Source organism: Callospermophilus lateralis, chromosome 8 (assembly GCF_048772815.1).
Source record: "Callospermophilus lateralis isolate mCalLat2 chromosome 8, mCalLat2.hap1, whole genome shotgun sequence".
Lineage (NCBI taxonomy): Eukaryota > Metazoa > Chordata > Mammalia > Rodentia > Sciuridae > Callospermophilus > Callospermophilus lateralis.
This window is the reverse complement of record NC_135312.1, coordinates 67,234,358-67,250,946: the sequence shown is the minus strand read 5'-3', so window position 1 is coordinate 67,250,946 and position 16,589 is coordinate 67,234,358. Positions and strand designations below refer to the sequence as shown.

The 16,589-nt window shown below is 34.9% G+C and overlaps 1 protein-coding gene across 7 annotated transcripts in view; it reads right to left on the bottom strand.

The window, feature by feature from the left end:
• Positions 1-16,589, bottom strand: part of Ptpn13 (protein tyrosine phosphatase non-receptor type 13) — a 201,942-nt gene that overhangs the window by 79,277 nt on the left and 106,076 nt on the right. For 5 of the 7 annotated variants that reach the window (XM_076864474.2, XM_076864476.2, XM_076864480.2 and 2 more), the window contains exons 8-12: positions 14,042-14,137; positions 12,874-12,967; positions 5,839-6,061; positions 2,612-2,686; positions 2,314-2,488 (exon numbers count right to left, since the gene is read on the bottom strand). In XM_076864474.2, coding sequence (XP_076720589.2) covers positions 2,314-2,488; positions 2,612-2,686; positions 5,839-6,061; positions 12,874-12,967; positions 14,042-14,137 — 663 coding nt within the window. The remainder of the gene's footprint in view (positions 1-2,313; positions 2,489-2,611; positions 2,687-5,838; positions 6,062-12,873; positions 12,968-14,041; positions 14,138-16,589) is intronic. The other 2 variants (XM_076864475.2, XM_076864477.2) reach the window with 1 other exon arrangement.

The window sequence follows — 16,589 nt, the reverse complement described above, 5'->3', positions numbered from 1 at the left end:
TAGAGCTAATAAATGAATTCAGCAAAGTGGCAGGATATAAAATCAACACGCATAAATCAAAGGCATTCCTGTATATCAGCGACAAATCCTCTGAAATGGAAATGAGGACAACCACCCCATTCACAATATCCTCAAAAAAAATAAAATACTTGGGAATCAACCTAACAAAAGAGGTGAAAGACTTATACAATGAAAACTACAGAACCCTAAAGAGAGAAATACAAGAAGATCTTAGAAGATGGAAAAATATACCCTGTTCATGGATAGGTAGAACTAACATCATCAAAATGGCGATATTACCAAAAGTTCTCTATAGGTTTAATGCAATGCCAATCAAAATCCCAACGGCATTTCTTGTAGAAATAGAGAAAGCAATCATGAAATTCATATGGAAAAATAAAAGACCCAGAATAGCAAAAACAATGCTAAGCAGGAAGTGTGAATCAGGCGGTATAGCTATACCAGACTTCAAACTATACTACAGAGCAATAGTAACAAAAACAGCATGGTACTGGTACCAAAATAGGCGGGTGGACCAATGGTACAGAATAGAGGACACAGAAACCAATCCACAAAACTACAACTATCTTATATTCGATAAAGGGGCTAAAAGCATGCATTGGAAGAAGGATAGCATCTTCAACAAATGGTGTTGGGAAAACTGGAAATCCATTTGCAACAAAATGAAACTGAATCCCTTTCTCTCGCCATGCACAAAAGTTAACTCAAAGTGGATCAAGGAACTTGATATCAAATCAGAGACATGGCATCTGATAGAAGAAAAAGTTGGCTATGATCTACATACTGTGGGGTCGGGCTCCAAATTCCTCAATAGGACACCCATAGCACAACAGTTAATAACTAGAATCAACAAATGGGACTTACTCAAACTAAAAAGTTTTTTCTCAGCAAAAGAAACAATAAGAGAGGTAAATAGGGAGCCTACGTCCTGGGAACAAATCTTTACTCCTCACACTTCAGACAGAGCCCTAATATCTAGAATATACAAAGAACTCAAAAAATTAGACAATGGGATAACGAATAACCCAATCAACAAATGGGCCAAGGACCTGAACAGAAATTTCTCAGAGGAGGACATACAATCAATCAACAAGTATATGAAAAAATGCTCACCATCTCTAGCAGTCAGAGAAATGCAAATCAAAACCACCCTAAGATACCATCTCACTCCAGTAAGATTGGCAGCCATTAGGAAGTCAAACAACAACAAGTGCTGGCGAGGATGTGGGGAAAAGGGTACTCTTGTACATTGCTGGTGGGACTGCAAATTGGTGCGGCCAATTTGGAAAGCAGTATGGAGATTTCTTGGAAAGCTCGGAATGGAACCACCATTTGATCCAGCTATTCCCCTACTCGGTCTATTCCCTAAAGACCTAAAAAGAGCACACTATAGGGACACTGCTACATCCATGTTCATAGCAGCACAATTCACAATAGCAAGACTGTGGAACCAACCTAGATGCCCTTCAATAGACGAATGGATAAAAAAAATGTGGCATTTATACACAATGGAGTATTACTCTGCATTAAGAAATGACAAAATCATAGAATTTGGAGGGAAATGGATGGCATTAGAGCAGATTATGCTAAGTGAAGCTAGCCAATCCCTTAAAAACAAATGCCAAATGTCTTCTTTGATATAAGGAGAGTAGCTAAGAACAGAGTAGGGACAAAGAGCATGAGAAGAAGATTAACATTAAACAGGGATGAGAGGTGGGAGGGAAAGGGAGAGAGAAGGGAAATTGCATGTAAATGGAAAGAGACCCTCAGGGGTATACAAAATTACATACAAGAGGAAGTGAGGGGAAAGGAGGAAAAATATAAGGGGGAGAAATGAATTACAGTAGAGGGGGTAGAGAGAGAAGAGGGGAGGTGGGGGAGGGGGGATAGTAGAGGATAGGAAAGGCAGCAGAATACAACAGACACCAGAATGGCAATATGTAAATCAATGGTTGTGCAACTGATGTGATTCTGCAATCTGTATACGGGGTAAAAATGGGAGCGCATATCCCACTTGAATCAAAGTGTGAAATATGATATATCAAGAACTATGTAATGTTTTGAACAACCTACAATAAAAATTAATTAAAAAAAAAAAAACACAACCCAAAATAAAAAAAAAAAACAAAAAACCACCCACTAAATTTATACAAAGATAGCACTTCTACTTCTCAGTGCTGATTTGTTCATTAAGTTAATATTTCCCAAAATAAAGTGAGACATTATAGGTACAGAAAGACAGCTTGTTGCCAAGTTTTCACTCTGTACTGTGAATTTAAAATGTATTAGTACCTTTAAGGGTAGCTAGAGCAAACAAATGATGCTCCACTAAGCCAATATGGGCTACAACCATATCAAACACATCTTTACATATAGTTTTGGTATCACAGGTCAGTTCCAATCTCTGTCCGTTCAGAAGCATTATGTTTACTTTTCTCCGGTTATCCTCATTCTTCCCTTTCTTGTTCTATAATTGAGAAAAGTAAATGGCATTTATTAAAGTAAATATTATAAGTATTTAAACCAACTTTTAAAACAGAATAGCTCAAATTATTTCCTAAGAGTGACCAGAATTGGTTTTATTACTTACAAGGATAGACCGTGGCAAATCCAAAGATATGTATGGTTCAATTGTCATTTTCACAAACTCAGGGCCAAAGAAATTCTGCAAATCACATAAGTAGAATCAATGATTTTGACCATTTACTCTAGCTCTTTCCTTGAAAAAATCTTAATAAATTACATATAAAGGCACTACATTAGAACTAGATGATATAAAACAAACGTGGAAACTTTCAGTGATAGCTGGAATGAGACAGGCCTCCTTACACAAAATTTCAATTTCCCTCATGTTTGTTTTCTACCAGGAATGTCATAAAATGCCCAGATTCTTATTTATTTATTTATTTAACTGGTTTTCATTATTTGGCCTTCAGATAGACTCAGAGTCTTTAAAAAAAAAAAAAAAAGAGAGTAAGCTTGGTCTGGAAGTGTCACTCAGTGATAGAGTACTACATCCTTATCATGCTTAAGGCCCTAAGTTTGATCCCCCATGCCACAATAAATAAATAAAAATAAATGTAATTTTAGTTATTGAAGCAATATAAAGTTATCAAGCTCATGTAAAGATTCAGTTTAATATTAGGGCTGGGGTTGTGGCTCAGTGCTGGTCTAGAACATGTGAGGCACTGGGTTTGATCCTTAGCACCACATAAAAATAAATAAATAAAATAAAGGTATTGTGTTCATCTACAACTAAGAAAAAAAAATTTTAAATTAGTTTAATATTGTTGATCTATGAAGTGAGTGAAGAGAATCTCATTGTTTTAGAGAGTGATATTTAATCTACATCCAATGTGTCAAAGTTAATAAACATCTATCTTGTGACTACAAAAACTATCTATGTATCATCCATATCTTAATCATGTTGTTGGAACCTTGCAATGCTGCACTTATTTGTTTTAAATAGTGACAACTAAGGACAATATGGAGATCACATAGTCTCTGACCCACACAGATGCTCCCAACAAGAAAATATCTTAAGAAATGGGGGGACTCAAAGGAAGGGGAAAAGTGGAGCCTATACTCTGAACTCAATCTACTGTTTCCTTTCTTTTCTTATATATCCAGGACTTTAGCCAAGAGGGGAACACTGATTTAGGAGATAAAAAAGTTAAACTCCAGGTGGGAGCAGAACTGAAACTAGTCTGAAAGATTATGTCTGAGGCAAAAGGCTAAAGGAAAGCAGGGCCTTGAGGTTGAATACAGGAGGTGTATGTGTGTATATATGCATTTGTCTGAACTAATGGAGCTTCTGAGAGTTTTGTTTGTCTTGGTTTCTTCTTTGCATTTTGTTTTACAGCTCATTTGGTTGCCTGGTGTGGGAATTCTGTCCAATTAAGCATGTGGAACATGTGACACATACAATTTAAGTAAAAGTTTAACATTAAGGGATCATTGATAGTCACGGGAACATTAGTACACACTTTAAAGAACAGAAACAGAGTAGAAAAAATGAAAATGGTCTGCCATGGGAAATGGCATCTAGTAAAGATCAACTAGGGTAATAGGGTATAAGCTAGTTAAAATGTATTTGCACCAAAAGATGAATAGAAAAAAAATGAAATGTATGTTTTGGGAAAGAATACTAATTCAATTGTGAAGTTATTTTTCTACACACTAGTACTCCTTTTCTGCCTCAAAAATATAACCTGTGATCTTTTCAGAGTGAAAACACTATGTGGTCTTTTAATAACCAGTAGTGCAAAGCATCTAATCTATAATTTCTGAATTACACCAAATGAACCAAAGCTCTAAATTACTTCTCTAAAACCATAGTTTAGGAAAAAGGTATGTATATGTGTGTGCCCTATATGCTGCTGACTGAATTATTATATTGGAAGCCCAAACTATTTATATGGTGCCCTACTATTACCTAGTTTTAACATAGATAATGGTTATAATGATAAATAAATAAAGCCTTCCTTTTGGCTTAAATTCAGTTATATCTATTAGAACCTAAAAACTTTAAAATTAGGCAATGTCTTAAATTACAATCCAATTCCACATTCCCCTCCGCGCCCCCCCCCCCCCAAATTAGGGCTGAATGTAGTTCAGTGGTAGAATCCTTGCCTAGTATGTGGCAAGGCTCTGGGTTCATTTCCCAGAACTGAAGGGGGAAAAAACAAAACAACAACAACAACAACAAACAACTATAAAATTAGAGCAATGAGGCAAAAAGAAGTTTAAAATTTTATATAATGTCTTATAACAGATAAAGAATATAATTAAAGTTTTCTATTTGTAATTCAAAGTGATTTTCACCACCCAATATTATTTCTACTCCTTAGAATACTATAAAGGAAATTAGAATTCTGTCAACTTAAATGTGATAATTCTTTGGGGAAAAAAAATGATGAATCTTTGAAGCAATCAACAACAAAAAAAGAAAAGAAAGAAAGAAAGAAAATTAAGAACCAAAAAATAGAACCAAAAAATACAGTAACATATTTTCTTAGTAAATTTTTCTTAAAAATTCATTATTAACTACATCACCTCTATTAATATTTAGTTTGCTTTTAAAGAATTATTTTTAAAATTACATACAAATGAGATACTACCTCTCTCATCAAATTGGTGATTGATTGACTTGGCTAGTCTACTTGAAGGAAGTTATCTACAAAGATTTAGCCACAGGGTTATAAACACAGCAATGACAAGTTAGAAACATTTTAAATGTCCAATAATTGGAAATGTATTCAAGAAATTATAACACCCAATAAAGACACATGATAGAGTACTTCATAGCACTAACAATAATATTAATGAAGTTATAAAATGTCCACAATATTATATGAGAAAAGAAGACAATGTTCATTTTGAGCTCATGTTGATAAAAATATATTTAAGGGTATATGTTTAAAGAAAACTACCCCAAATTGAAGAATATATAATACACCTTTTAAAAATCACCCCAATGAGATATTAGATGCAGACTTGCTCCCTCTTTCCTTTGGATATTTTAATGTGAGGATGCAGGATGCTTGCAGCTAATGTGGTTATCTTTTGACCAAAACGAAATATTGCCAAAATTAGTAATCCCAATGGAAACTAATATGGAAGGTCAATTTCATGCACAAGAAACTTTACGTTACCTATTAGCAATTTTTTTCTTTTTTTTTAGTTATATTTGACAGTGGAATCCATTTTGACATAATTATAAAATCATGGGATGTACCACATGGCAATTTTTGAAGTACTTTCCCTAATAGTTCTCTGAGAGCAAGTTTAGACACAGTAATCTGAGAATCAACATACCCTCAGTTTTCTCTGGGTCATGGCTGTTTCTAGGGCAATTTCTCTTAATGGATCCCTGGTGATGTCTAGCATGGAAGCTTTGATTGTGTCTCCTGGATACAGGCTCAATCGAGACTGTCTAAGGGCCATTCTGGCCTGCAGCTGCATCATTTCTTCTTCTTGCCGTTTTAACATGATCTCTTGATTAATTAAGTTGCCTTCAAGGGGTGTTTCATATTGTCTGCTACACAGAAGAGAGAAGAAAAAAAAGTAATGGGAAGAAAACAATTGTTTTAAGGCTAATGGGAAAAAAAAAAAAAACTTCACATTAAGTAAAGTATCAAGAATTTAAACAAATTTTATCATTTTCATCTTGGAAGAATCTCTGTGCTACACAGTGTGACATAATATATGTGTGGTTTTGTGTGTGTGTTTGTGTATACACACACCGAGAAGAGAGTCTGCTTCCTGACAAAGTACTCTTATATCCTTTGTGATTTCCTTAGGGTCTGGGGTGATCACAGAATCTTTTGTTCTAATATTTGGTCTTTGACCCTGGTTCTTGTCACAGACCTTCTAAAATCCTCATAATTTCCTGGGTGATAGGATCGTCTTTGGTTTCTAACACAGAGTTCTTAAATCCCTTGGAATTTCCTCAGTGATGAAGCATCTTTTATTCTAACAAGAAACTCTCAGTGGGATCCTAGATAGCTTCAGGTGGGGGTTGGTCTCCCCAAAGGGCAAGCCTCAATTAGAAACCTAGAACTTTCAGTCCCAGCCCCCATCAGCCTCCTGGGAAAAAAGATGTCCTAAAGACCGAGTTAATAATCAGTCATGCCCTATTTAATGAAATCTCCAAAAAGCCCCTCAGTTCTAGCAAATTATCAAACCTGAGGAGGCAGCTGTGGAAATCCCAGATTTACAGCTGGTCAGTTAGAAATACAGAAAGCCCAGGACGTGCACCTATCATCTAAAGTGGGTCTGTGAGCTGAGCCTTTAACTTGTGGGATTCTATGCTAACAACAAGGACTTAGTGTTGAGGTTGCATTAAACTGTAGGACACTTAGCTAGTATCTGCAGAGTTGGAGAACTGGTTGCTGAGTGAAGAAAAACCCACATACTTGGTGTCAGAAATATTCTGTGGGTAGAAACAGATTATAGCAGACAGTAACACTCAGTTGTAATTTAATGCATTACTATAATGCTGTCTTATTGGGTTAGATCTATGTCTTCCACCTCTTCTCTGAACAGTCCAGCATACTCTGAAGACTGCCTCCCCTGTAGTTCCCCTGTTTAATTCTTATAAGCCTAAAAAAAATTGAGACTTTGAAGTGGAAAGAGAGTCTCCTGAATTCTTATTTCAGCTTCCATACCTTTGTTGACTCTTCCTCCAATGGCGCCAGCTCCCCTCAGGTGCATAATGTGGAATCATAACATCCACTACTCTGCTGTCTAGATATTTATTGCGTTATTGGCTATTCCCCCTTATTAATCAAAGATTGAAGTGCCTGACTCCGTCTTTTTCTCAATCACTAGTCCTATCATTATTCTTGGTAGTGATAAATAGATTTAGAAGTCTTCCAACATTCTGGCTTCTTTCCCATCTCAGCTGGCAACCTACTCCTATGGTCATGCTGGCTGTTAAAAATAAACATGCCACCTCCAAGGTTTCCTATGTCTTGTGTCCCATGCACTATATAACCTTATGTTTGTAGTACAGCCCATCTAATAACCTTCTTCAAATAACTCATAAACTCTAATCAATAATTTTAACTCATTAATCATACCACTTTCTTTTATCTCTTTTAAAGACTATTACTTTTCTCTTCCTTTTATGTTCAAGGTTAAAAATCACTTATTTGCATACAATCTCAATACTCATGTAACTGCACCACCAAGTTGACTGATCTCTTGTCCCCTGATCATACCTTGATGACTCATTTTCTTACAGAATTTTTAAATATCTTTTTTTACCTCTTTTTTTCAAAGCTCCAATATTCTCTTCTTCCTCTCTCAACTGATAACTTTTCCTCACCTTTATTTGAAATAAAAATCAGTGAGAGTGTTCTACGTGGATGTTAATATACACCTTAAACTAACATTTCTGAAACCAAATTCTTGATACTTTTCTCCTACATTTATCCATTTTTCAATCATTTACTAATTGCTTGGGACATAACTTGGCACCATTCATGTTTTTTCTATCTTATACATTCCATATCTAATTGAGCAGCAAATCCTGAAGTCAGAACCTGGAAAATATCCATATCTGACTTTTCATCATCACTAACAACCAAATCTGTATTATATTCATCTCAAATAGATATACCTGTCTCTGGACAGGTCATTTACTCCTACAGTCTATTCTACAGAGTAATCCCTTTATACTGTAAATTAGATCATGGCCCTTCATATTTTTAATCAATGGCTTCCTATTATACTTGGAGCAACAGCTAAAGTACTCAATTTAGCTTCTGTAGCCTGGTCTGAGCAGAGTCCTGAGTCCTTGGTTACAACGTCCTTCATGTACTCTGTTGTACTCACACTGCCCTTTTTGCTATCCCTTTAACATATCCCATATCTTAGTGCCTCTGTACTGGCTATTCCTTTTGTCTTGAACATTCTTCCTGCTAGTATCTGCTCGGATCACTTCTGTACTTCAGCTTTCTATTCAGCCACCCCTTAAGAGAGATGTTCTCTGATCATACCATTTATGCAAAATATAGGGAATAATATATTCTCTATTCCATTTGTCTACTTTATGTTTCTTAAAGTAACTATTATTACTAATTGACAGAGATTTATGACTTTTATGGTTTATTGGTTATCTCTCACCTCTGAAACATCTCTCTGAAGGAGTTTTTCTGTGTAGTTTACAACTTCAGCACCTAAAACAATCTAGTGTGTGGTGAGTGCTGGATAATTATTGCTGAGTGAATGACTGAGTATAATCCTATGGTTCACCCAAACTTGGGGGCCAAAAATAATAATAAAAACTGGAATTAATAAAAACTGGAATTCATATATTTTAATTTAAACATGGTATTTGTATAAAAATATTGGCTTCTCAAATTATTTTATACCAGAGCTACTCACAGTTAGTAAAAATGATTATCATTTTATCTCTTTGAACAGAATATATGGTAGAAGTTTTCATAAGGACTGAAATATTTGAGATATGAAAAACAAAAACAAAAACAAACAACCCCCAAAATTCAGAAAATCAGTTTCAGTGTAGAATGAATAACTAGGTTATTTGAAATCAGGATAAAAGTTACCTCAACAAGTAAATAGGCACAGAGCAGTGGGAATGTTCTACATGTAAATTGTACTTCAAACGTTAACACATAAAAAGGCTTAGAGATGTTCTTTGGAAACAGCTTTAAATATCTTTTTGGGTCACTGAAAGACACTTTTGATAAATTGGAATCTAAAATTTTCTCATTCTGCGGCATCTGACTCATAATTTCCTGCTAATCTCCCCCCCACACTCCCGACTCCTTGATAGAAGCCAATAACACTGTCTGAATCTGTTTTGCCATTTCTTTCTAGCTAAAGGGAATGGAATTTTTTTTAAAAAGGGAAACATGCAACTCATATAAATACAGTACTGTTTGTAGATCTTACAGATATGTGACCTCAAGAACAAAACAGGAGTTCCAGCTTGTACACCAGCATGTTGAGGATATTTATCAGAACCTTTGTACACATTCAGTAAATTATGCACTTGCATAAGAAATTTAGACAGCATTTTAGTTAATGGTGTACTTTTTGGGGCAGGAAAAGTATGAAATTAGTTCAAAGAAGTAGAGTTCAGCAACTGGCACAAAACAACACACATACACACACACCCCAATCCACTTGCCTTGGAGATAGTTTTCTTTTACCTAGAGCTCAATCTAACTCAGATGTTATGAACACCCTATGGGTTTTCCCCATAAGTCATGAAACAAAAGAGAGCTTATCTTTAAAACATGAAACTGACAAGCTAAGGTAGCGTTAATGTTAAGGTTTTCTTAAATAAAGTCTGGAAATGGTCAAAACTAAGATTCTTTTATAACCTTGACACTTCTGAGGTTCTTTATTAAGAAATATAAAATACAAAAGGATTTAATCTTGTTTTGAAGGGATATATCTTTGACAAATGAAAAGCAAATCATGAACACATAATTTTCAGTAATTTTTCCAATTATCATCTCTATTCCTCCTTCTTACAATCTAGCTAAAAGGGCCATAATACTATTTATAAGTTTTCTCCAAGTCAGAAATAGAAAAGAGTAGATTCTTAAAAAAAAAAAAAAAAAAAAAAAAAAAAAATATATATATATATATATATATATATATATATATATATATTCTCAACACTGAGCTTTGTGCAATTCAGTGTAGACTTTTTTTTTGTTTTAGGTGGACACAATATCTTTACTTTATTTTTATGTGGTACCGAGGATTGAACCCAGTGCCTCATGCATGCCAGGCAAGTGCCACATCCCCAGCCCCTCAGTGTAGACTTTTTAATGTCTGTTCATCCCCAAATGCTTTTGATTCATTAAGAAAATGTGTAATATCAGTTGGGCATGGTGGCACACACCTTAAATACAACCTCTCAGGAGAATGGTGCAGGAGAATCCCAAGTTCAAAGTTAACCTAGACAACTTGGTGAGGTCCTATCTCAAAATAAAAGGGCTTAGGATGTAGATCAGTGGCAGAGCATTTGCCTAGCATGCATGGTTTCAATTCTCAGTGCCACCAAAAAAGAGATAAATAAATAAGAAGGGTGGGGGGAGTGGAATATCAAGATATCAAGTACAAATCTTTGTTTCCTACCTCTTAGTTAAAAAATCATCAAAATGAGTTTAACACAACAATAATATGAAAAATGCTATTATCCAAGCATAATATTGCTTTAGGTAAATACTTATGAGAGCTTTTCTCAAAGGAAATAAAACTTTGGGGGGGCAGGTACTAGAGATTGAATTCAGGGGTGCTTTATCACCAGACTACATTGCCAGCCTTTTAAATTTTTTTATTTTGAGACAGGGTCTCACTAAGTTGCTTTGGGCCTTGCTACTTTGCTACACCTGACCTTGTATGTGCCATTGCAACGAAATATTATAGGCTATTTTTTTTAAAAAAGGTACAAAAAACAAAATAAAAATAAATAAATTTAATAAGTACTGGTACATAATTAAGGGATAATTCAGTGCAATGAATTTAATTACTTAAACTAAAAACTGTGGATTACCTGTTTTTTTATTGCTTCTTTTTAAATTTGTTCTAATTAGTTAATTACATGACAGTAGGTATATTGCTTCTTTTTTAAAAAAAATTATTTATTTTAATTAGTTCTACAGGAGAGTAGAATGCATTTATGCACTTTAATATGTCATAGATAGATGGGGTATGATTTCTCATTTTTCTGAGTGTACATGTTGTAGAGTCATGCAGTCACATACATAAAGTAATAATGTCTGTTTCATTCTACTATCTTTCCTTTCCCCTCTCCTCCCTTTGCTTCCCTCTACCTAATCTAAGGTAATTCCATTCTTCTCTAGTGTCACCTTCCCATCCCCTTATTGTGAATTAGCATCCACATATTAGAGAAAACATTCAGCCTTTGGTTTTTTGGGATTAGTTTATTTTTAATCACATGGCTAGGGTCACCTTGTCTACTATTAGTTTATACTTGTGAATCTATTTTGGAGAATTAAGGGTTAAGGGATAAGTTTTTGTTAATTTCCAAGTGATTCTCTTATATTTGGTATCATTGAAGCCTAAAAGGATTTTTATACTTTAAGAGTAAATTATGTCCAGGTATAGTGGTGCAAGTCTGTGATCCCAGTGGTTTGGGAGACTGAGGCAGGAGGATCATAAATTCAAAGCCTGCCCCAGCAACCTAGTGAGGCCCTAAGCAACTTGGCAAGACCTGTCTCAAAATACAAATTAAAAAGGGCTGGGGATGTGGCTCAGTGGTTAAGAGACCCTGAGTTCATTCTCTGGTAGTGCGCACACACACACACACACACACCAAAAAAAAAAAAAAAAGAAAGAAAAAGAAAAAGAGTAAATTCTGAAGCAACTTCTAGATCTCTAATATGATAAGATTACAAATTTGAAATAAATTCCATTAACAACATCTTTTCTTTCTGTAAGGGATCTGCATACACATGACAGTGATATATAGCAACATATTCACTACTAGCTTGATATCTTTCAGTTCAAAGAAAGCAAATTAATACACAGTTATAATACAACCATCTTAAGCCTAGCACAGATAATACTAACACCCTGTAAGAAATTCACCAAGTTATTTCAGCATGAAAATGAACTCCAAACAGCCTAAATCAGGCTTTAAAAATACAACCTCTTTTAAGCCAGTGGATAATTAACTTTTTATATAATAGTTTACTTAGTAGTACTCTACCCATTATTCATTCAACTAATTCTCACTGAAAGCCTGCTGGTGGAGCCTATTCCAACCTTCCAAAAGAAGTATATTCTTTTAGAAATGAAGATTTATTATCTTCTTACAGATTTTTGGTTTTTTTTTTTCAATGCTGAGGGTAAATCCAGGAGTGCTTGAGCACTAAGCTGTATTCTTAGCCCTTTTACTTATATTTTGAGAGAGGATCTCATCAAGTTGACCAGGCTGGCGCTGGATTTGTGATGCTCCTGCCTTAGCCTTCTGAGTAGATGGGATTTCAGGCACGTGATACCGAATCAGCACTTCTCACAGATTTTTAATGCTGTACCTTGACTTTCTTTACTGTTTTGTATTCATATAGACAACTTAAAAAAAAAAAAACTGTGATCGATGAGAGCCAATCCTGATTCTAAAAGAGTCCGATGCCCTGTCTTTCACAGAATTAGATGAATTCCTGAGAAATTACAGAGAAGGGAAACTAAAGGAAAGGAAGAACAAAGAAAAATGAACCAAAATAAAGGTAAATAAAAATAAATTTAACTTGATTCTAAAGAAAGGAAAACAAGACAATAATAAAAATATCTGTTACAGGAAACGTATTATTACTCGATTTTCCCCCCACCCCAGCATACCTTGGTCTCTGTGACTGGCCTTGAATTGGGGTTTCATCTACTCCTGGGAGACCACTGCTGGATTCAAACCTCTTTGAAGCTTCACTTCTTCTCACTAATTGTGAGTAAAAAATAAATAATAATAATAATAATAATGGCTTAGGTGATAAAAATATAAAAGTAAACTTATCTAATATTCAAGCATTAAGCAGACATAATGATAATTTGTATAAACCTGTCTCCAATTATATATTTGTGTACTTGGCTTCTCTGGAATTGAGTCTTTGGTTGTTTACTCCTTTGTACGCACCTAACAGAATTATGCATAGCATCGAAAAACTGCCTGTTGATGATGCTTATATAGCACTTGCTCAAGATTTACATATGTTCATTTGATTCTCACAAAAAAACCTATGAGATGTATACTATCATAGTTCTAAAGGAATTAAAACAAAAAGTTAGAAAACAAATTTGTGAGTAATACCACAGAAATTTTTTTTAAAAAGTTTAATCTTGTAGGACTAGCACATGTATATACTCCACCTACATTTATATCAGAAGCACTTCATATTTTGAAGTCACAGATTCATTCATTTGTGGTAAAAAGTATAGGCTTCTCTCACCACCCTCCAAATCATATATACAAAAAGGTTTTAATGTGAATTTATTTTTTAACTAAAAAATAAATATTTAAAAAAATGACTGTTAAAATACAACAATAAGAAAATAATAACCCAATTTAAAAATGGGCAACAGACTTAAACAGACATGCTATTAATAAAGAAGTGAAAATGACCAATAAGAACATGAGAAAATGTTATGCATAGTATTTCATTATGAAATTACAAATTAATATATCAATGTGACATACTACTACACAACTACCTGAATGGCTAAAATCCAAAATACTAAAGATACCAAATGCTGGGAAGGATGTAGAGCAACAGGAACTTTTATATAAAATTTGTCATCACATTAATAACATAGTACTAAGCTCTTCTGGCATGTCTTGTTAAAGAAATGAGCTCCCCCCTGTGTGATGAAAATGAATGCACTATTGTTTGAAAAATGAGTAAATGGCAGAATTTTACAATTTTTAATTTTTGACAACTTTTATTTCACCATTACCAAAAAAGATTCATAATTGTGGTTTCTTAAAAATATTTTGCTTGTTTCAGATAACTCTTACCTTGCCTGAAATCTGAATCAGAGGAAATAATAGATGGACTTTCACTGGAGGTATTAAAAATGTCACTGTGGTAAGTTTTGTATCTTCGCACTGGTTCTAAAAGAATTAAAACAAAAACATTAGAAAGCAAATTTGTGAGCAATACCACAGAAATTAAAAAAAAATAAGTTTAATCTTATGGGACTAACACATGTATATATCCTGCTTCAAATTTACCAATGGCAGGAGAGCATTCAAACACTGAGGTTCTAATTTTGAGATGGTTTGGCATACTGGTTAAGAGCATGGACTCCAGAGCCAGACTGCTTGGATTTGAAATGTTGGAGAGTAATTTAATCTCCCAGTGACTCTCCCCTTCCCCCGACAAATAAGGGATACCATGATAGTATACATCTCATAGGTTTTGTTGTGAGAATCGAATGAACATACAAGAAATTTCTAGCAAGTGCTATATAAGCATCATCAACAGGCAGTTCTTAATTCTGTTATATATTCATAATTCTGTTAGGTGCTTACAAAGGACTAAAAACCCAAAGACTCAATCCCAGAGAAGCCAAGTACACAAATATGTCATTGGAGACAGACGTTTCATTCCACTAGAAGCACTAAGGCTAGGGGTACTGCATAGATTTTATAGATTATGTCCTATATAAAGAGGTAGGGCTCAGGGGCAAGTGTGAACGAAAATCTAAATCCTTTCTTCTAAATACCCATCCCTTCTTCTTCATCTCCACCGTCTCTACGATTGAGCACTATTTATCTCATGTCTGGACTATTGTATGTCTCCCAAATTCCCTTTTTGCAGTCTTGCTCCTCTCATGATAATTCACATTACAGAGAATGAACTTTCCAGAACTGAAAATCTGAGCACACCAGTATCTCTTAAACTCCTTCAAACTAGAATCCTTTATACTCAGCTAAGGAATTTAGCTTGGTATAAAGGCTTTCATAACCTGCTCCCCACCTACATTTATAGCAGACGTACTTCATATTTTGAAGTCACAGATTCATTTGTAGTAAAAAGTAGACTTCTCTCACCACCCTCTGAGTCACATATACTAGTTCACATATACTAGTTCACATTAAAAATTTTTTTAAAAAGTTTTTAATGTGAACTTAAAGCTAGATTCAGGTAAAAGCCTCATTACTATCCACTTCCCCAAAGTCTGCACTCATGTTACAGAATGTGCAGATAACCAAAAGTATAAATAAACTTTCAGATTCCTTCTTGGAAGACATGCTCTGTTAGAAGTCCATTTCCCTTCTTTATCTGAAATGCCTTCTCTTTTTCCTTTGAGAAGCCTCACCTTCTCTTGAAAAGCCTTGATTAGACACTGTTTCTCTTACTTCCGTATTACCTTATACTTAACTAATTAAAACTGCACTACTATCTAGTAGTTCTCTGTCTACTTGTTTGCTTCCCTTACCTAAATTATAAGCTCTCTGACAAAAAGGATTTTGTCTTTTTTAGATGAACCACTAGTATCTACCATGTTCCTTCCTGGTGCATGGCAAGCACAAAATATTTTCTGAGCAGATACTTGAAGGTCATAGAAGGTCAAAGGACTAGACAGTGAGAAGTTGAGAAAATGGGTATATTCTTTCAAGTTTGAGGGTTTGGAAAAGGAAAGGCAAAAACACAAAAAGTTATTGGAGTCTTCTTGGCACAGTGGAATGTTTGTGCATAATTTCAGGCAATGGAAAATAATTTTGTTGGGTGGGGAAGTCTGAAGTTACAAATGGTAGCAGGAATAAAAGTGCTAAAGGAAAACAGGAGATGGAAAAAAGAGCACACCTGGGATGGTTAGTTTGGCAAGAAGGAGAAAAACTTTTCTTCTTGAAAGAAATAGTGGACAAGGGGAAAAATAGGAAATCCCCAGATACTCATATCAGAAAATTGCCTGGTAATAAAAATTGAATCACTTCCTGGAAGCGTGATTTGCTCAAAGCTTAAAAAGAATAAAGAAATGATGTTGTGAAGAATGGGAAAAGGGTCAGAAAAAAACATATGAAATCTTTCATGTGGCCCTAAGAATTTAGGTAGACCAGAATGCATCAATTTTAGTGGAACCGGTCAGAATTGTTTTGTGGCTTTTTCTTGGTAGAAAATAGCCCATGGGAAATACCTAGAACCAAGGACATAGGAAGTATGGCAGCAGGTAACCAAGTTAGGCAAAGGATTCTTTTTTTGGTAGTCTACAAACTTGACCACAGGACTTCACACAATGAATTATTCCTTATGCTAGAAGGTGTTTATGGACAGTGTTAAAAGAAAAATGAATTAATGAACAAATGAAATGGCCAAAAGACACCACAGGAACCAGGCTTGTGGAACTAGGATGGAGATGATGGGCTGGGAGAACTGAGAGGTCCTACTGAGACAAGAACAGGAGACTTGCTAAGACAGAGCTTTAAAGAAATGGGAGGAGAAGGATGGATCACTGGCCGTGGACTTGAAGGAAAGGGGAAGTTGTACATCTTTCCTACAATGTTTCCCTGGAGCACTAGACATAATGAAGCAAGCTGTTACTTAGTCCAGCTCTGTGTA